The sequence below is a fragment of the Maniola jurtina genome, chromosome 11, assembly GCF_905333055.1.
Source record: "Maniola jurtina chromosome 11, ilManJurt1.1, whole genome shotgun sequence".
Classification (NCBI taxonomy): domain Eukaryota; kingdom Metazoa; phylum Arthropoda; class Insecta; order Lepidoptera; family Nymphalidae; genus Maniola; species Maniola jurtina.
This window is the reverse complement of record NC_060039.1, coordinates 4,801,227-4,823,434: the sequence shown is the minus strand read 5'-3', so window position 1 is coordinate 4,823,434 and position 22,208 is coordinate 4,801,227. Positions and strand designations below refer to the sequence as shown.

The window sequence follows — 22,208 nt, the reverse complement described above, 5'->3', positions numbered from 1 at the left end:
TTTAAATAGTAGACATCATTTACAGTTAAGAATTATTAATTTCTACTGTCTTCTATGGCAGAATTTGTTTCATCTTCCATTTTTCTACTCTGCTTCTTCAACAGATCTCCTTGTTTCTGATTTGATCACGTAGAGACACTGAGAATTAAAGCATTACCACTTCAGCTTCACCACTTGTTGAACTTTGTTGGTTACTCTGCTCTTCATCCCTGAAATAATCGACGTCTCTATACCTGAAAAAAGCTTCTAGCTATGTTAATATATAATGACAACTTTATAGTTACATAGTGTGCCATAATATAATGGATATTTTCAGCGTTTCAACTATCGTGAATGATTTCCAAATTATAAATATATCAAGTCGACTCCTTGAAACTTTATGTACTTAGTGAGTACTTCCCGAGCATTGAGTGCATCGGTTACCTCACGTAGACATCGGCTAAAACATGGTTGGGACATCGTATTGAAGATAGATGTCCCCATTGGGCGCTGATATGTACCCGTGGCATAAAAATGCAGAGCTGCTAGGATCTGCAATAAATATAAAATCCAATTTTTGTGTTAAATTAATCTCAATATTTTCTTCCTCAATATAAATATCAGAATTTTATTTTTATTTGTTATTTTATTTTGTACCAGAAAGTTGTAACAATTAAGAGACAAAGAAACTAAAAGTGGACAGGGAAGCACTCTATAAGAGATCTCTACCAGTGACCCTTGGCAGTGCGAGAGGTTGTAAAGGGAGTAGAATAGGTACAAAGATAGAAAATAGGTACTTTAGTACCTACATGAGACTTATCTTTAGTTCAATGCGAACAGCTGTCCTTCGTCGAGCGGCTTGGAGGTGAGGCCCGAGTTCCTCTAACACCTGCTGGTAGCCAGCCTTGCTCAAACGAAAGTTCGCAATGAACTCCGTTTCTGGCAGCTCCATTGGGTTATACATATCGCGCAGCCTGCGCCTGTGGACCCGTAGCGCCTTTTGTTGGCGCTGCTCTTCAGCATGCCCCATCAATACGGCACGAGCCATATTTTTTTTTAATTATTATCTACAACATTAACATAACCACAAAATATAGTACCTACTTGCTTACAAAATAACAATAATTTAACTCCGACCAACCAACCTTACTTTATATTACTTACCTTTTTACAACTAATAGGTAAGTACCTAGGTACTAGGTATCAATTTTTTATTATAATATATTTTTCTGAAAAACCGAGCGGAATTCAGCCGATTTGTAATTAATAAAAATCCTTCGAAATTAAAACATCCCTACATTCGTTGAGATTGCTAAAAAATTATTACCTCTATAAAACGGACGGATTATAGTGGCGAGTCGCAAAACACTGGTCCCGACTAGTTGTTAAAACGATCGTAGCCACCTAATAAAGTTTCTAACTACAAACTGTCATTTTTGCTTAGTGAATAGAGTTTTAAAAACTATCGATACGAAAACATACGTGAAAAAGCATTTCCGGTTTCTATTCCATCCCATTAATGGCTATGATCGAGAGTCATTGTCTATGACGTCATCTTGGTTAAAAACTGACGTTAGCGAATAGAAAATTTGAGTTTGACATTTAATTATTAGAAATTTTCACGAAATTAGTGTGCCACTGAGATACAGCATAACCCTGCAGTCCAGTCTGCCAATGACGGCACACATATTTAGAGTTTAATGGTTGCCGATACACAAGTTTCAGTTTCTGAATGTAGCCGTTTCTGACATTATTGTATAGCGTCGAATTCTCCACTCGCATGAGAGCCGCCATAAATAGAGATTTTAAGCAGTATTCGGCTGAACGCCATCAGTTTGAATATTACTTATTACTAATTAATTACGTTCAGTAAGTAATTCAGAAGTTATAAGGTTCCGACAGACGGACGAACGGACAAATGCAATTTCATTCAAGTAGACTCAGAGATCTCGCTTCGCTCGGATCACTACAGACACTTGATTTGAATGTGAAATTGATTTTAATTGTTCAATATGGTCCTAGTTACTGATTTTGAATCGGATTTTATTTTGGAAAAAAACCTATTTTGCGAAATGCCAGTGTAAAAAAACAACCTTATGCAGTAGGTATATTTATAACAATTATTTTTCCGTTCAATATCACAATATAGAGAACTCGCATTCACTAAAGACGAAAGTCTTTAACGAGTGTGTCCTACGTCATCACGTATGGCGCTGACAAATTGTGGACAAGACCAACTGTCAGTGTCCACGTACACTGACAGCTGGTCTTGTCCACAAGTTCAAAGTCGCTCAGCGTGCTATGGAGCGGGCTATGTTGGGGATCTTTCTGAGAGACAAAATTCGTAATGAAGAAATCCGTAGGATAACCAGAGTGACCGACATAGCTCAACGAATTAGCAAGCTGAAGTGGCAGTGGCCAGGCCACGTCTGTCGCAGAACTGATGGTCGCTGGGGCAGACGTGTTCTGGAGTGGATACCGCGTATCAGCAAGCGCAGTGTGGGACGACCTCCGACCCGCTGGACTGGCGACCTTAAGAGGATAGCGGGAAGTGGGTGGATGAGGAAGGCGGAGGGTCGTGTGTGGTAGCGCGCTCTCCGGAAGGCCTATGTCCAGCCGTAGACGCAAACAGGCTGATTGATTGATTGATATTATAATTTATAAGTATAATTTATTTATAAAGAAGATACCTTCCATTGCATTGATGTCGGAAAGTCGCGACCACAGTCGTGGTTAGACCACCAACTTGTCCTGTGGAAAATACCAACATTTGACATCGTTGCGTCTTCTAGCCTAATCTGCAGTCCTAGTAACTTTGGAAGCATAGTGGCGACCAGGCCGATTCAGAACCTTTCGATAACGTAAAACTTGTCGATCGATTCGGCAAGTTATCGTTCGATAAGATGTATTTTCAATTCAGAATAACCGTATCGACAGCATGGACGTACTTATAATATTGACAGTGTCGAAACCGAAACTGAATCGAAGCGAACGCGACGTAAATATCGTTCGATTACGACTATCAAACGCTTATTCTCAACAACTTAGGGGGCATGAGACGGGCCCGCGAAATTCAAATTTACTGCCATTGTCGCAATTGAAAATGCCATAATAAGCCTACGTTGTCGTATTAGTTTAAAAAATGCGAAAAACCAAATTAAATTTGAATTTCGCGGGCAGGCCCGTCGCTTCCACCCTAACCGAATAATATTTGTCGAACGTCCGATAGTTTTGGATGAAATACCTAAATTATTTTATAGACAAATTAATTTATTTTATTATTTATTACTAACTTATAGAACACCATACTACAGCACAGCACCATAATATAGAATATACATTCAGCGCCATAAAAACCACAGTCGGTTTTACGGGGAACTGCGTTATCTTATTAGCTATGTACAATAAAATAAAACTATATAAACCAAATAACTTATAATATCGCTGCTTTTACATTACCGCGTGTGACAGCTGCCTTGTAGTTAATTGTATACCTATATTACAACTTAATTACGTAACGCTTAAAAAATTGGTAGACCGTAGGTCTGTAACACGAAGTTATATAACTTTGTGGTAGGTAATCAATGAACGCCATCTATTATAGAATAGCTGAAACAGTGTGATTAAGCATCTTTTGGCGTATTCTGCTGCCCTAACAGCTAGTGAACCATTAGCCGACAAATGGCGGCTATGAGTAGCAGCTCCAAGTCGACCGCCACGCGCACGCACTTTTGTTGCTTGCGAATCTCATAAGTGATACGTCCAAAGTTTGATCACCCGAACATAGCTATTCAGAATCCGAATCTAAACTGGTAAAATAAAAAATAAAATATCTGAACATTGTTCCACCTGCCCTATCGTTGTGTTTCTACAATGCACTAAACAGCCATCATTACCATCATCATTATTATCAACCATCGCCGGTCCCCATTACTGAGCCGGATCTCCTCTTAGAATGAAATTTTGGCCTCCTATTTGGAGGGGTCCGGCGTTCGATCCCCGGCACAAACCTTTAACTTTTTCGGAGTTGTACGATATGTACGAGTTAAGTAATCAAATATCACCTGCTTTAACGGTGAAAACAAACACATCGTGAAAAATCTTCATGCCTGAGAGGTTATGAAGAGGTATTTTATTATACACACTACGCTTATTTTTATTACTTTTATACATGGCATATTATTGTATTTGTATATATTGTAATCCTTGAAAATAGCAACCGCCGATTTTCTTGCTAGTTCTTCTCGGTTGAAAAGGCATTCCGAACCAGTTGTAGATGTATTTGACGATTCAAAAGTAAAAGTTTAATTTTTTTTTTTTAAAGAATGTTAGCCATGTTAAATGACTAATATTCCCCTTTCCTCTCCAACTAAGCGTCAGGCTTGTGCTAAGAGTAGGTACTACAATAGTGCAACGGGCGGGGCTTGAACCGTCGACCTTTTGGTTTTCAGTCCACTCCTTTACCGGTTGAGCTATTGAGGCTCTTAATAAAAAAACCGGCCAAGTGCGAGTCAGACTCTCGCATCGAGAGTTCCGTACTCAGGTATTTTTTCCGACATTTTGCACGATAAATCAAAAATTAAAAATAAATAAATTAAAAAACTTAAAAATAAATAAAAATCGGTTTTAGAATGTACAAGTAAAGCCCTTTCATATGATACCCAACTTACTTACTATCTTACTTTGAAAATTAAAACAAATTTTAATTTTTTTTCTGTGATGTAAATACGAATTCACGCTTTTCAGATTTATTCCTTCACTTGTGCTATAAGACCTACCCACCTGCCAAATTTTATGATTCTAGGTCCACGGGAAGTTATACCCTACAGGTTTTCTTGACAGACACGACGGACGGACGGACGGACAGATAACAAAGTGATCCTATAAGGGTTCCGTTTTTCCTTTTGAGGTACGAACGAAATGAACCCTAAAAAATCATTTTTTTATATGTACGAATATAATAGATCATTGATTAATCCTGGATCCTATCTGACCGTGGAGTCAGTCAGGTTTAAGTTTCGAACTAGGTACGTATATTTTGATTTTAATTAACTATGTGTGAGAATTAGATTAGAAAAAAAAACAAAACATTAAAAGTATAATATAACTTTATATTTTATAACAAATATAGAATTGCATACTGAAACAGTACGGCTATTGTGAATACATGAATAGTTATTTACAATAGATTTTATTAAAGCTAGGTACATTTAAATACATAATACGAACTTTTTTATTTACAATATAACGTTTCTTACATTATTTTAATTATAAAATACTTAGAACAGTCATTAAATAAAGGCAGTTGATTTTTATCATTCCTAGTTTTAGGTAAAAAAAAAATATTTACAATCTTATGAAGTCGTATTAATAAATAGGACGGAACAAATAATTTACAATTCAGTTATACAAATGATATTTTTAAGGCACTCGTTGTATGAATGAATACTGATATTTTTATTGTTACAAATATAAGTTTTAGTACGAAGTGGAACTGCTATCTGGCCTAAGTTGTTTGGTTTGAACATCATCATAAGCTATCGTAAAAACGCTCTTTTTCTCTGTTATTGGCAAACGTTTTATATTACCGGCCTGCTGCACTAGCGTACTCATAGCAATTCCAGAATCATTATCATCTATTTTCGATCGAACAGTTCTCTGATCCGTACCAGTATCTCCACCGATATTTATTTTAGACACATGAACTTCGGACGTTGTTCTATTATCATCATCGTAGTTAGTTGAAATGGAAATACTATGGGTTAAGGCGCTTTCGGAAACATCTTTTTGTTTTTCTTTTTTGTTTTTCACATCGTCTTGGTTAACATAAATAGGTTGATGTTCTAATGATTGTCTTTGTGGTAAAGCTGGAACATTAGACGTTGCGCCTAAGTATTTTGGTATATGGGTAGGTTGAATGTAACATAAAGGATTTTGGTTTTCATATTGGTGCTCGTATCTATGTTCCGAGTGTTGCAACAAAGGATGAACATCAGGCAGTGGTCCTTCAGGAACAGGTGTTACTCTTCCTTCTTTTAACAAGCGTGGGTGTATAAATTCACTTTCTTTTTCTTTGAAGTTTTTTTTTACCTCACTTCCTTGGCTTTGACTTTCTTTGCTAATTATTTTTCCATAACGACCACTTTTTTCTTTTGATTCTTGATCATTCTTTATTTTTGAGGGTCTCTTAGGTTTGTCTGGTGTTACTTTATCGGACGTGGTAGTTTTCACATTTACATTTGATTTTTTGCCATACCACTGCATGTATCGAGGTAAACTTTTTTGTACTGGTTTGCTTGTATCAGACGTTTTCACAGAATTAGATTCTGTTTTTTTTGAACTTTGTTTACTAACTGATGCTTCTTCTAATGTAGATATAATGGGGTTTTCTGGTTCATCTAAGTCTGTTATTTGTACCTTGCCGTCTGATTTTCCAAAAATATGTTCTCGTTCTTCTGTCGAAGATCCTTGACGCGAAAATATCAGATTTCGTCGATCTTTACTTGCCGAACTGCTTGTACTTTTACCACTTTCTTGTAGATAGATTTCTTTTGAAAGCTCTTCGTTTGGGGCAGGTAATTGTTTCTCCGTTCTCTGTTTTATTTTTTCATCAAGTGAATCTGAAATTTCCATTAGTACTTCTCTTCGTGATTTTGGTTTTCTATCTCCATCAGAGGCTTTAATTTGTGTTGAGCTTACAATTTCATTTTTAGAAGTCGTAACTGTGCTTTTAGTCACATCACCGTAATGCTTTACTCGTTCTTCTCTCTCATTTGTTTTACTAATTTTAACACATTTTTCGCTTTCTAAGGAAGGTGAAACGTCACTTTCTTCAATTATAGGAGTTTTGATTTTTCGCTTAAGTTCATAAATCCGAATACTGCGTCTAGGGTCCTTATACTTTATTTTTTTCTTAGGTTTCTTCTTTTTTATCCAATTTACTTTTTTAGAATTATCTGAAGCAATCTGAGATTCATCTTCACTGTATGAATCATTGTCACTTCTAGATTTTCTAATAACTTCTTTGAGTAGAAGAGGCTCTGTTTGCGTGCCAATATGACATTCTGTTTGTGTGGCCATGACTGAATGTCCGGGTAAACTTTGAGTCTCTAACTTACTTTCACCTTGTGATGCAGTTTCTTGGTTTTGTAACATTCTCTCCCGCTCTATTAATATTTGATGAAGAAGTTCATTCTGTTTTCTTAGCGACGATTCAAGAAGTTCTTGATGAACAGAAGATTTATTTTGCATTTCAAGTAGAGCTGATTGTAAATAGTCAGATTTTAAAGGTACAGTACCAGGTACGTCAGGTGGCAAATTAGAGTACTCATTTATTTGATTTTGATGATCAACCCCAATGTGTGACACTTGACCTATAATTTTGCCATCTTTGTCAGTTGAAATATTATCTAAATCTGTAACTACGTTATTCATTCTTTTTCTTATATTATTAGCTTCTTCTCCTTGTTCGCGAATAAATCGTTCCATTAAAAGTTCCTTTCCATTGTCTACAACTACATATTGAGTGTGAGGAACTAAAGTCACTGGTCGTTGATGTTGAACGGGAAGGTTCACATAGCGTTCATCTTCATTTTTACCGCGCGTTACAAGCCTCAAAATTTCAGTATTGCCTTCTTTAATAAAATATTGATCTCTACCTAGGGAAGTCGGAGCGTTGTATTCACGTTTTATCCTATGTTCCTCTTTATCTTGTAAATTTCTGTCAGCATCAGATTTGAGGAAGCCCCCAACATCAGAACCTCGCTCTATTTCATGTCTTCGCATTGAATCATCATCTTGTTCTTTGTGTTCATGATGCAGTGTTGCAATTCTATCGTAGCCATTTTCTAAATCTTCAATATATTCCTTGTGTTTATTTGCAAAAGCTTCCTGAAGTTGCATTTCTTTTGTATAAATTATATTTGGGCCATCTCTGAAAAAAAAAGAAAATTTTATAAAGTTTGTATTTTTAGTGTTCACAAAAACTATTTACTGCCTGAAAATCAGCAGAAAATTTCTTCTTTAGAGGTAAGCTATGATTCTGCAGACTTTTCAAAAAAAAGACTATTGATTTATTAAATTTAATATTACCTGTGTCGGAAAGATTGCCTAGTGTCATCTTTGTAATCGTTATCTGCGGCAGTCTGTACAAATTCATGTCGGATTCCGCCAGGCGTTGAAGCTGGTTTACTTGGCTCTTTTGATTTATAATTTCTTTTATTGAATTTCCACTGTGTTGGTTTCGTCCTCAAATCCGTTTGTTCAGCGCTCCAGGCCTCCCGTTTTCTCCACTCAGGTGCTTGTATAGATTTATTTTCGATATTTTGCGTCGACTTGTTTTCTCTCCCAACTCCCTTGTCGCGAACCACTAAATGCACGTCGTCCTCTGTGGAGTTGACACGTATCACTCTTTTCCTAGAATTTATTAATGGATATCTATGTACCTATCGGATCTAGATTCTACATTAATTAATTTCCAAAATAGGTGTATAAGTGCTTTTTTCATATTGTACAAGTGAGAAATATAAAAAATGAAGTGGATGTTGTAACAGCCGATCATTTTGAAGTTTGTATGAAACAGCAAATTATGAGCAAGTTGTATATAAGCGCTAATTTTGAATATATCTTTACAGAATAAAATAATAATTACCTTGGTGGCATGTATAAAGGACAACCTTCGCAGATACAGCAACATATGAGGAGAAGTAATACTAGGGCTATTAAAATGGCAAGCAAAATCAATAGCCAGAATAACAATCGGCTTTCCGCTTTATACACACCCTAAAACAAAAATATAAAATATATTATCATTTTGAATATTATATATTTTTTTTTTTAAATACTTCGGCGGGGAGCGGCAACACACGCACAACAGACGGAAACGTTTAAGTGCGGAAACCAGCCCAGAGAGAAGAAGAAGAGAAGAAGAGAAGAAGAAGAGATCATTTTGAATGAATACTTATTTCGTCAACAAAGGAATTAAGTATTATATTACCGAATTGCTATCGTCAGCTGTTGATGTTTGATCTTTATGTACATTAGTTGTTGAGTAAATCGTTACATTTTTTGCTAATTGTTCTTGAAGTTTTGCCACATTTATGGCCGTGTTTCCAGCCATTCGTACTACTGCAGTAACCACACTTCTGAAAATGATATTACCTATAGTTAGCAATTTATTCGTATCTTAAAATATTATTTTATAGTGTAAGTAATATTATTATTATCAAGCACGCACTTTTCTTGACTAGAGTCTTGGCCACCGGCATTTTCTGTTCCTTTATCGTCATTCATTTTGTATGGTTTAATATCTACAATAGTCACTTTCCCTCCAGAAAGAGTGCTCAAAACCTCTTCTAGTTTTTTTCTGTCAGGGTTTGAACCGGGTACAATAAATGACATTGTCCTCGTCTTACTCTCAGGAGGATAAATTTTTACTGTCGTTGTTGAAAATTGTTTTGGAACCCCGAGGTCATAAGCTCTTATGGTTAGCATATAAACTTCACTTTCTTGTTCACTATCATATTGTCGTTTTTGTCTATGCACATTTTGCTTTTTTGTCCTCTTCAGTGCTTCTAAAAGGTAAAGTTCACCTGAAAAGGAAGAAAATGTTCAAATTTAGAATTGTGTTAGTGAACTATTTGAATTAGTAAAAAAAATAGCGTAGTAAACAGTAACTTACCCGTTTCTTCATTAATCGCAAATTTCCCTTCAGTGTTCCCTTCTATTATTTCATATCTGACTACATTATTTGGTGGCTCTGCATCTTTATCAACTGCTTTAACATACGCCGCCGAAGTAAAATTATTCAAATTTGGCGATAATACAAACTCATACAACGTCCTTTCGAATTCTGGTGGGTTATCGTTTACATCTAATAACTTAATAATTAATGGCACTGTTACTCTTAAACCTACACCATCGTTATCTCTAGCCTCTACTAAAAAATGCAAGTCTGGCATGGCTTCGCGATCAAAGCCATGATTATTTGTTGCTACAGTTATTAGCCCCGATATAGGATCCAAGTTCATTGATGTATTTAAGTATCCTAATATGGCAGTGTATTGGATTTTTCCAAAATCTCCCGTGTCTACATCATCTGCAGCAACTTGTACGACCCTCGTACCAGCTGTCACATTCTCTGGTAGTTCTACATCATAAGAGAGAGCCAGAAATACGGGAGCATTATCATTAATGTCATTTAAGTAGACGGTCACATTTGCCGTCACAGACAAGTTTGTTGCTGGACCGAGTTCTTGGACCAAAATCTGAAACAGAATAATCAAAATATAAACATTTTCACGGCCCGCTAGTTCATTAGTGATATATTTCGAAGAAGTCAAACTATTGGTGACTTTTGTTGTAAAATACCTACCTGAAATATCACTGATTTGCGAGCTTCGAAATCCAGCATCGTATTGTCCCGCACTTTGATGATGAATTGGGCATGCCTTTCTGCTACTGTTGGAGAGATTTCAAACGTTCCATTGTTCCCGACCAACGAGAGAGAGAACACGCCATTTTTCCCTGCATCGTTGTCATTCACTTGAGGAATGTATGGATCGTTGAACACTAACGCCGTACCTTGAGGCGCATTCTCATCCAAATAAGTGATGTAGCTGAAAAATTAATTTTGTGAATTTTAATTGGTGATCAATATACGATGTTAGGTTTCTAAGTAGGGTGTACTAATATTAATTTAACAGTTTTTTTTCTACTTTCTGTACAATTTTTGGTAAAGGTGACATTAAATCCGCTTAGTCGTTCAGGAACTATGTTTTATTAAAATTGATTAATTTTGATCGATGATGGTGTGGATTTTCCATACTAACTGTCACAGTAATAATAGATTTTAAGATATAGTCAGAGTTGCTGTGCGCGCCACGATTCAAACATAAATAGGGTTTCAGTGCCCAACTCTCTTTGCAGCAGAAGGACATCCAATGGGCGTTGCGCAAGAAAAGCACCGGTGCACTTCTTAAAAGTTCCCGGAACCTCTTCATATGCGCTCAGGATGGCCAAAGTTTTAGTGGGTAAAAACCACACATAACCCAATCTCTCCCCAAAGAGATGCCTTGCCGCTGCCGCAGCCTTGTCAAGAGGTACAATAATATTCTGAGGTACATTTGCAGTCACATGGAACACGAGCATTGGCTTTGATATCTACATTAAAACTATAGAATATCGTAAACCTACATTTCTTTCAACCACACCCATAGGATCTACCTATGGGTGGACTGGGTATGCTCTTGATTTTTGTGCGTGTAAAAATGGACTATATTTTTGTTTACTTACGACTCATTCTCAAAGTACGGAGGCGAATTATCCCGCTCAGGCAGTATGAAAGCAAGCTGCACAGTCGAGGACATAGCTTCAGGCTCCTCTCTTGACAGGCGGACTTCCTCCGCCACCACAGTGAGCAGGATTGGCGCCCCCGCGTGAGATATTGCTGCGATCTCCTCTATCGGCCTTTGGAGAGTCACTTCGCCTGGAATCGACATAATATGGAAATCAGTAACTCCTCAGTCCTACAGATGCTGGTAAGGGAGGATCCAATTTCAGCATTAGATTTATGTATCATACCACTGAGTTCTCATAAGTATCTAATATTCTATACAGTATCATACCTACTGTTGCATGCACGGTGCACCGACCCACTAAGTATACCTAATGATTACGTCCATGAATTGAAATTAAATTATAAAAGGATCGGTTCAGTAGGTATCTGTAGGTGGTTCAGAAGCTAAGCACCAAAATCTACTGAAATGAAAGCTAAAGAAAGCGGAAATATTGTTTAGTAAAAATAGTGACCTTAGACCACTTTTTTTACAAATCATTGCTTTGATAAAAATTGCGCTCGTAGTCTTACATAACATATGTATATAAGTTTGTTATAATAACTGGGTCAGAATCCAGAGGTTACCTAATAAGATTTTTTAATACACATTGCGACATCTACTGAAAGACAGTCCAACTAGGTATTACTTTCAGGCAATAGACTCGACGCCCGGGATGGGCGAATCATTGTGCGGTCAACGGACGAGATCCCGTCTCTAGATGCTCATTCTCTTTACCTTTGCAGAATTTCAGTCTACCTAGTTCTTGAGAACGTCACTAGATGGCACTATACAATTTTAGAAAGACAAAAATTTAAATTAGGAATAAAATTAGTCTCTAGGTCTAGTTAAGTGCAGGTCGTAATAATTATTAAATTAAACATAAAATAATTACTAATTGTCGTATCCTACGAATAAGGACACTTACAAAAAGCGTAATTTTCAATAGGAGCATTTTTGTGTTCTATTGTAATACTAATTTCTAGGCAATAAAATCAATTTTTACAAACTTTTACGAGTTTTAATGATGTGAAATTGAGAGTAGATTTCAAATCAGCAAAAAAAGTTGCAACTTAAAATTAAAAATAGATAAGAAATAGTTTTATCTAACTGTAACCAGTACTTATAACATTTTGGGTGGAACTGTACTATTTCTGTCGTTTTGAGAATCTATCTATCTTTATGAGGACCTGACCAAGAGAAGAAAGGAAAACATATCCCTAGTGAACATACCCCTAGTGAAGTTAGTTTTTAACCCCCGACCCAAAAAGAGGGGTGTTATAAGTAAGTTTGACGTGTGTATCTGTGTATGTCTGTGGCATCGTATCGTGTTATAAGTTTTTAATTTGCACTTGTAAAAGTTCTTTATCATTATCATGTCATTTTAAATTCATAATGCAATGAGGAGGCAGGAATAACCAAATAGTAATACGTAATAACCGTGTAATTTTAATATTACTAATAGTCACAAGCCTATTTGATAATTTACGATAAATACCGCTAAAACACAAACACGTTATGTATGGAGTATGGACAATGGACATTATTATAATATTTACACCGTGGAAGAAAACAACCACCTACGCGTAGTGTGATCACAAAGGGAAATTATAATGACTCATTACCACACTGTTCTGAGTTCTCTTTTTGTGCGGTTACCATAATATTATTTTGAACTCAAAATATATCAGGACAAACTATACCTACCTACCTAAAAATTCTAACCAGAACTAGGCCCAGAGTTTCTTTGACATTGAAAACAACATTTTAGGTCGATTTTGAGTTTTGACATTATATAATATCATTCAAGTTTGACTGAGTTTACTTGAGCGACGAAAATAATACTCGGCTAATTCATCTAACTTAGTCTAGGAATAAATCTAGCAGAATTACGTACAAATCTAGGTTTATTGACTCTAATTCCACGACATTTTGCAGAATTTCACTAGATTTGTCCCTAGCCTTATGTAGGTTAGGTAGGTAAGTAGGTACCTATGCACACTCGCGTCACCTGATTTTAAAAACAAAGTCCATCAATATAGGGACGTTTATAAAATGGGGCAAAACGTAAGAATACGAGTCGTATGGCCACCCTTTTTTAAATGGCGATATAACTTACGTTAGATGTCATGAGAAACAAGCTCCCTTGCGTATATCTATCGGAAACAATAAATTCTGCTACCTACCTACTACCGCAGTGTCAATCTATTCTTAAATCATATTATGGAAAATTCTACGTCCCACTAGGTATCTGTTGATAGTAGGAGTAAGAAAGCGATTTGGCAAAAATAACAATTTATTATAGTGTTTGTGAAATGTGACCTTTAACATAGAACAACCGAGGGAACTCCAAAGTCCAAATCCGACTACCTATTTGCGATGGAACGAAAATAATAAATTCTGCTACCACAGCGTAAATCTACTTATTATATTAGGATAAACTTCCGAAAAGCGCATCCTTACCTCCGAACCTGAGGTATATTTGACAATTTTCGTTACGATATTCGTGATTAGGAGGTCAAAATACGTTATAATACCTTTCAGATTGTATGTGCTTTTCGGAAGTACACCCACTTATTACGATCTTCTTCTTAGACTAAGTCCCACCTAAGGGGTCTGCTTTCCTACATTTTGCCGCCTACTTTGCCCGATCTTGAGCATCTGATTTATTGGGTCTTGTCAAAATAAATATTATCTTAAATCATAATATGGGAAATTCTAGTTCCTACAGCCCACAATCTATTGATAGTAGGAGTAAAAAAGCGATTTGCCAATAATTTAAGATATAAATTTGACAACAGGTAGGCTATGAAACTGCTGGATATCTGATAAGATGATTTCACGTCACTCTTAGCCTAATATTTGACAGATGTCGATTCAGGATCAAGCCGCGAGCTTCCTTACTCTATTCACTCTGCTAGTGCTTCCTACTTATCACCTGTCTGTCACATTCATTGTTTAATGTAACAACATACAAAAAATTCTTCACCGAGTCTCAGTTGGCACTGAATAAAACATAATGATGCCCATGTTTTTGTTTATGGTAGGGTCGCCATACAAGGCAGAACGAAACCGGGACGAATCGGGATTTGTCTATTCTACGAAATTCTAAATAAGGTAATAGAATAGGTGTCTCTTTCTAGGACAGCGTGCCGCCAATTTTCAGCGCTTGCACAAATCTTTTATATGTGTTTAAGTTACATTTTCTATCTCCCTCATTTTCTCGTCAAGCTTGGAATAAACTTACCAAAAAGTGACAGCATTATAAAATTTAACTATACTTAAACGAATTTTGTGCAAGTGGGCCTTACTCATACAGAAATAATTTAAACGCATAGCTTAAATAATTTATAATTCTGAATGCGTTAACGGTTAATGCATTCATTAAAATAAATAATATCATACAAGTAACCCTAGATGATGTGGCTTCGTTCGCATGGATCCCAATTTTGTAAAATCCCGAGGGAATTCTCTAATTTTTCAGGACAAAAAATAGCCTATGTCCGTCCGTAGAATGCAAGCTATCAGCTCTATACTTACCAAATTTCGACAATGGTCAAATTGGTTAAACGAATAGATAGCCAGACAGACACACTTTTCAAATTATTAGTAGTATGCCTACGGTTACAAAAAGTATGTTATTTTTTAAATGTCCCAGTTTTCGGCTAGCAAAATGTCATCCTATAACTCTAAATAAGAAGAGGCGGAGGGTGGAGGCGTGACATGGTAGGTATGTTGGTATTTTATTACTGTCGACTTGTAAAGGGCAAAGGGGTATGTGTGTACCACTACTATCATTTTATTTTTTGTTCTGTACTTATTGAGATTATTAAGATCAAGAGATTATTAAAAGTATTATCAAAGATCAAGTAATCAGTAAGTAAAATCAAGTAAAGCAAATATTTTTTTATATTATGTGTTAGGAATTTCAACTACAAAGCCACAGAATCTACGAACTAAACGACATTATGTCTGTCTAATAATACCACATTCAAAATTATCCTTCGCTGATCTACAAGAAATACTTATAATAAACAAAAAAAAAAAAATTCAAGCTTTACAAAAAGCGCATTTGAATAGATTTGGTTTAAAATAATGTATAAGTATTTTAACTTGGTTTTTAACTTATAGTGTGATATAGTTTTGCCAAAGAAACTGAATTCAATATTTAAGTAATCCCTTCAGCTATGAAAATAAATCCGTTCCCGGCAAGTTATTTTTCGCTCGAAAAGTTAGCAATGGATCGCATGTCAAAAACAAACTCTTGGAAAACTTATTGTGGGAAACTGTACATTATACCAGACTATATTGTTAGCTTTTCTGACAAGAAAATAAATAGGTGTTTTATTAAACACCTATCACTACCCATTTTATAAATGCGAAAGTGTTTTGTTTGTTTATTTGTTTGTGGAGGAATGAATCAAGGTAATTTTTTGCATGGGTATATGGTTAAAGGCCTGGAGAGTGACTTTTATCCCGGACAATCAGAGGGTTTTCCCGGGATTTTTAAAAACCTAAATCCACGCGGACGAAGTTTTTTATAAACAACATAAAGAAAAATTACTAACTCTATTATTATTAGTATATTTTTTACTCTCACGCCCGAGTGCAAAATCATATAAAACCAAAAAGATAATGTACCTAAAGGATGTTTTCCGTCACCGTTTAAACCAAGTGATATATTTTAATTGCTTAAAACGCATAAGTATAACTGAAAAGTTAGAGGTCCGTGCCCGGGATCCAACCCAGGACCCTCCGAGCGACGCGCGACGTCTTAACCATTGGGCTATTACCACTCCCAATTAATTTTCCTAAGCTTTACTAGATAATAATGTATAATAATTCACTATACCTAACTTTAGAACATGTTTTTTGAGTTACCTAAAAATAACCTAATAAATATAGTAAGCTTCCTTCCAAACTTTAGTTACCGACCTAGTATTGATAAACGAGTCTGAATAAACATGTCTCTGTGTTAACAATACTCAATAGCCTATGCCATTATCATTAAATAGTTAGGTTGAAGAAGGCGCAGTCATTTGATAAAGACCATAAACAGTCGGCTATTGTCATCGGGATTTCTGGGTGCCATTCAAACTTACGACTCGCGCACCTCTCTATTATGAAAACAGAGGTACGACTTCAATTGTTTACAGTAGGAAACACGGGCAGAGTATAAAAAATACAATACATACTTTAGTTTTATTTGTTTGTATTGTATGATGGAAAATATTGATTTAATATCTAAGTTTACGAGAAAATATTAATTTTGATTGTAGCACGCATTCGTGAAAACCTGAATGAAACAATTACTTAATCTTCAATCATTTTTATCTGAGAGTTTGCATACTCACAGATTCTGGGTAAATCTGTTTCTAGAACGATGTTTATCCGAATATGTTTTTGAAAACTCGCTAAAAGTAGTTTTATTTCTAACGGTGACGATTCTCATAATCTAACGAATTGCAAAATGGGTTACGACATTGTTATAGTCCGTTTTTCTTTACTTTCCTTAAAAGACAAACAAATCACAGAAACCCCGGAGAAACGCGAGACCTTCTGGAGTTAGGTTTTTAACTCGTATCACGAGTTCATTGTCAGTTTGCGGTAACAAGATCTTATGACCGTGTATAAAGGACCTCTAATGCATTCCAGCGAGAAGTTAGTTGCTTACCTATTAATTAAACCATCCTAGGGAAACTAAAGTACCTATAATAGTCACTGATTCCCGTGGAGATCCATGATGTTTGAATATCAATAACTCACAGGTAGGTACGGCCCAATGTGGATCAAATAATTTAGCATATTCAGTCAGTCCATACTCCACAGCTGTCGGGCCCATTACATTTGAGAACCATGAATGCAGTTATTGTACACTGACCACTATTCTATTCCTAAACCAGTGGTATTTATTTGCACCCGTTATACATCGCAACATCGCAACCAATGTAAATAAGGCATATTATGAAATAAGGCGGCTTGCACAAACAATGGGTACAGAGCGACAGCGGGTATGGCCTAATGAGGTATTATTCGGTAACTCTGCAAAATGTTAGCATTTGTAGAAAAGCTCTTCAATTTCAAGCGGCCGGGCGACCACACCTTTGTACAACGCCTAATGATCTGACTAAATGTCTAAATATTATGTTGCAAATACCAACGGGGCATCCTTTACGATATACGATCCTTATATGATATTCAAAACCATTTTTACTTTTTAGACAGTCAATAGTTCAAACTTGATAATCTGCTGTCAAACATATTCACAAAAAAACATTGACCTAGGTGTACCACTTGACCGAGACGGCTCGTAGGGTGTGGACTGCGAAAGGGTGATACTTAGCGACTTCCACAGCGATATCATTTTCATCTATGGCGACGTTGAATTCCTTGATTTTTAAGCGACTTCCAAAAAGGAGGTGGTTCTCAATTAGGCCTGTTTTTTAGGTCAACTTTCACATTTGCGCAACCTGCATCCTGCCCAAAGTTCCTTAGTTTAGCACAGCAAATAAATAAAATTGATTGAAAAGGTAGATACATCTACAGACCTATTATCAGACCTTTAATTTAAAATCTTATAATTTCGTTCCTATCTATATTTTTCGAAAAGCACGGAAATAAAATCCTATGATTACTTATTTGATTAATTAAATGTTTAGTTTAGGCTACTAGGCTTTTAATAAATTCACTCAGCTCGTCAGTTGGTAGCAGGAAATAAGCACAGCTTAGTGGTTAATTGTCAAAGTTGGGTGCTACAGTTGGATTTAATTTCGCTAAAATGACTGTTAGTTTAATCTTTGTTTTGAGTAAAGTGGAGCACGCGATGCGGCGTGAACTGAGGTCAAGTGGTGGGACCAAGGATTGATAAAATGTAGGATATCCTACGGAAGTCGAAGGACAACGTGATGAATTACATCGAAAGAAGTAAGGTATTTTAAAATACATTGACCTAGTATCGGGAATGAGAACGGAAACAGCTGCTTATTTATGGTGAAAAATATGTAGCATAAGTTGGTATTATACCTTAATGCTCGACATAATGTCATGGTAATCGACAAAAACTTGATATGACGTACCTACATAATTCAATGATAAATAACATTTGCCATTTTGGTCTTAATTTAGTTTTAGTGGTCTATAAGTTAGATTAGATAATGTGTTTGGAAAAAATGCATCTCGATACTTTAATTAAAATTAGAGCAGTGTGCAGGAACTATACCTACTAAGCTAAAATTACTGGATTAATAGATTTAAAAAAATCTTTTTCTACAAGACGGAGTATGTTTAGAAGTAGATGTATCTAGGCATTTTTCGTACGGGAATCTTAGTCCCACGGGGAAATAAAATATTCCGCGCGGACAAAGTTACGGGTTATAGTATACAGCTAGCCTGCACAGCGAATAAAAATCGCGTGAATATTTTTTTCACAATTCTGTAACACCTGCAATCATATTATAGAGATGAACGCACTGCGATTTAACATTCGCGCGGGAAAATATCTGTGATTTGATATAAACACGCGGTGCGGTTTTCATTTCGCGCGAATATTTCGTGCAGTATGGACTGTGGTATGGAGCTGTATGGCGATCACCGCATTCGCAGTGCGTGTAGGTGAAAATAAATCGCACGAATAAAAATCGCTGTGTGGGCTAAGCCTAATGGTTTGCTATTTACTTATTTGAAAAAAAAAAAAAAACCTATTGAGTTAAGCAAAGAATACCTATAGGTAGGGTAGTAATGTTTATTAGCAATGGTTAAACGTAAACTAATACCTACTTTCAATGCAAATCGAAGTCAGTGGATTGAAATGAGGTAATCCATTACTTTCAAAATGGACGTTAAGGATTCAATTTATTCAAATGGATCCTCACAACTTGTGGGTTTCGACATGCTAATCTGAAACCATTGAATGTCTCTTTGTGTCTTCTTTACTAACCTTAACGGTTATGGACATTATAAACTTGAAGCTTAGTTGAAGTATCCGGGATACATATTTAGACTGAGGATGAGCATGAGGCGCGCCCTGTGGTGCAAGTAAAGCGCGCTGCGTGTCCTAGACGGATTTAAATACAAGTATAACAGAGTGTAGCCAGAACGCTAGAACAAAACTTAGCGTTATTGTTGTACTACCTAAACACAATCCAATGGTAAAAACACTTTCAAAGCACTTTCTTATAGTGACGAGTAACTTTGAAGTAATCCATTCACACTCGCATCCACATACATACAAACACACACACACACACACACACACACGCACACTCACTCACACACGCAAACACACACACACACACACACGCGCATACACACACACACACACACACACACACACATGCACGCACACTAACACACGCATATTAATTTAACAAAATATTCATTGATTTTTAAGTTTGTTATATTCTTCTTCTTGTCTTTAGTACCTAATTTTGTGAATCTGGAGGTTAAATAAATTGCCTCATTTTGTAGATTTAGCGATCTAGTATTTTTCAAACCTGCATTGTACAGCGTGCAAAACTCAGGTCAATACCCAACCTACGACGCGGCATTGACTTCGAGTGGTCCATTTATGGAACGTTCGTTGACTTCTAACGTCAGTCAGATGTTTTATTTGCAATATATTGTGAATTTAAAAATACAGGATTTGTTTTTTGTGGTCATCAGTAGTTATCAGTATTATCAATAGTCTTTATAAAACTGAGTTTGATTTGTTATCATTTATTTAAAAGTCTCTGCTCTCTCCACTCTACTCCGTGGGTATGCGTTGGCCCTAAATATTACCTCACGTAAGAAGGACATCGAGCTGTACGAGCACCCTATTTACATTTAAATGTGATGCACATTACCATAAAAGTCATAAACATAAGCGCTACCGGCGACACGCGAGGATTTCGCACGAACCTATCAACACTTTTTATAGCGATTTGCGAACCCTTCTGCGGCTATTAATAAGGCCAACGCAGACGATTGACTATTGACCGTGGACGAAAATAGTCCGATACAACATGCAGCATGCGACATGCACCACCCACTACTTAAAAAATTACTCAAGTGCGAATCGGACTTGCACACGAAGGGTTCCGTACCATACAAGAAATAATACTTTTTTTCGATCACGGCTTTCAGATTTTTCCTTTACTTGCGATACAAGATATTGCTACCTGTCAAATTTCATGATTCTATGTCAAGGTTTAATTTCCTTGACGGGTCTTGATAGACAGAAAACGCAGTGATCCTATAAGGATTCCTTTTTTTATAGGTGCACCACCAACACAAAACCACCACTACTCTTTTCTAGAACACACTCAATACTTTGAAAGTGTACTTTGTGGAGTGCACTTTAAAATTGTGCACTTTTGACTCTGCATTTATTTATTTTAAAAACAAACATACATTTAAGTAAAAATTACAATGATGAAATGACCATTCCGGTGCATCATAAACCGTCAGGTTTATCTGTGCATCTCCTGAAGATGCTCCGGTGTCAGAAGGAAACGTACCTTCGTAGAGAGTATTCTAAAATATAATATGGTGGTGGTATGTATTGCTTGCTTTTCTAAAAAGAGTTGTTGGATAAAAATCCATCTCAAACAAAAAACGGTCGTCGATATTAAGCTTTACACTAAAATCAATAGAGTATAAGTATTCAAACCAGTCTAATAACCATTAAAAAGAGTTAAAGCACATGTTATTATGGTGTCACTTCTAAAGAAATATCTGCTGTTTGTAACTCTTTTGAATAAGGACGTATAAATAAATATCAGGAAGAAAAGCTCGAGCATAAAGAGCGTAGTTTTCCGTCTTTTTCTGCGTTGATCTTCCGGAATAAAAACAGAAATGATACCTATATTTATCAAACCCAAAGAAAAGGATTACAGAAAAAAATGAGTTATTCCTGAACCTGTGGATTTGAAAGCTCGAAAACCATAACACATGATTTAATATCTGATATAAAAGCTGAATTTCAAATAGTTTCGCAGGACGAATGGTCTGTACATACATATTACATTATACAAACGATGCATTTACGCAAAACTTTAAGGTCGAATGGATATTATCAAAAGGTTACGCGTGTATAGGAATTGTATTCCAAAATATGGGTTCTAGTTATAACACATATCGTGTTGGAGAAATATTTCATGTTTAAATGATCAGGTTATTATGTCCGCTCCATTATGTATGAGCTGGAATAAACGACACCAAAACGTATGATATAGTGTTATACAGGGTGTAACTAGAACGTTAGCAAAAACGAAGACATGTGATAGTACTGATGATTCCTGATAAGATACCATTAAAAGAACTACGAGAAAAATTTAATAATACTGTATTTTTTTTAATTTCACAATATATTGGAAATAAAACATCTGACTCACGTTATAGGTCAACAAACGTTCTGTAAATAGATCACTCGAAGTCAATATCGCGTCGTAGGTGGGGCTGACCCGAGTTCTGCACGCTATACCAAAGAGTATGTAATCACTCTATACAATGCGGGTTTGAAAGATACTAAATCACTAAAACTACAAAATGAGGCAAATAATTTTTTTGGTATTGGATTGTGTTAAGGTAATATGATAATACTGGTAGAGATCGCTAATTAGCGATAAGGCCGCCTTTTGTATCTTCCCTCTGTCTGTGTTTTTTATTCTTTAACTAGCCGATGCCCGCGACTTCGCCCGCGTGGATAGCTAATGGAGTGAGCTGTGGCCTGTATCTAGATACGATCCAACGTGCATAGTTTTTGCATACAACCATAATGCTTCATTTCTTCTTAGGAATATTTATTTGCAATATACTAGAGCAAGTTCTGTCTGTTACCTTTTAATAGCTTAGCCGCTAAATCAATCTTAAAGATAGGCTCATAGATTAGGTACTTGCATCTAAGAGACAGACAGA

The 22,208-nt window shown here is 36.1% G+C and overlaps 1 protein-coding gene across 1 annotated transcript in view; it reads right to left on the bottom strand.

Moving 5' to 3' along the window:
- Positions 1 to 5,050: 5,050 nt before the first annotated feature.
- The window catches only part of LOC123869373 (cadherin-86C), a 160,680-nt gene continuing 143,522 nt past the window's right edge, over positions 5,051 to 22,208 (bottom strand). The window contains exons 8-15 of the mRNA XM_045912255.1: positions 11,272 to 11,464; positions 10,352 to 10,595; positions 9,659 to 10,244; positions 9,215 to 9,569; positions 8,975 to 9,122; positions 8,630 to 8,760; positions 8,071 to 8,394; positions 5,051 to 7,912 (exon numbers count right to left, since the gene is read on the bottom strand). Coding sequence (XP_045768211.1) covers positions 5,458 to 7,912; positions 8,071 to 8,394; positions 8,630 to 8,760; positions 8,975 to 9,122; positions 9,215 to 9,569; positions 9,659 to 10,244; positions 10,352 to 10,595; positions 11,272 to 11,464 — 4,436 coding nt within the window. The 3' untranslated portion in view covers positions 5,051 to 5,457. The remainder of the gene's footprint in view (positions 7,913 to 8,070; positions 8,395 to 8,629; positions 8,761 to 8,974; positions 9,123 to 9,214; positions 9,570 to 9,658; positions 10,245 to 10,351; positions 10,596 to 11,271; positions 11,465 to 22,208) is intronic.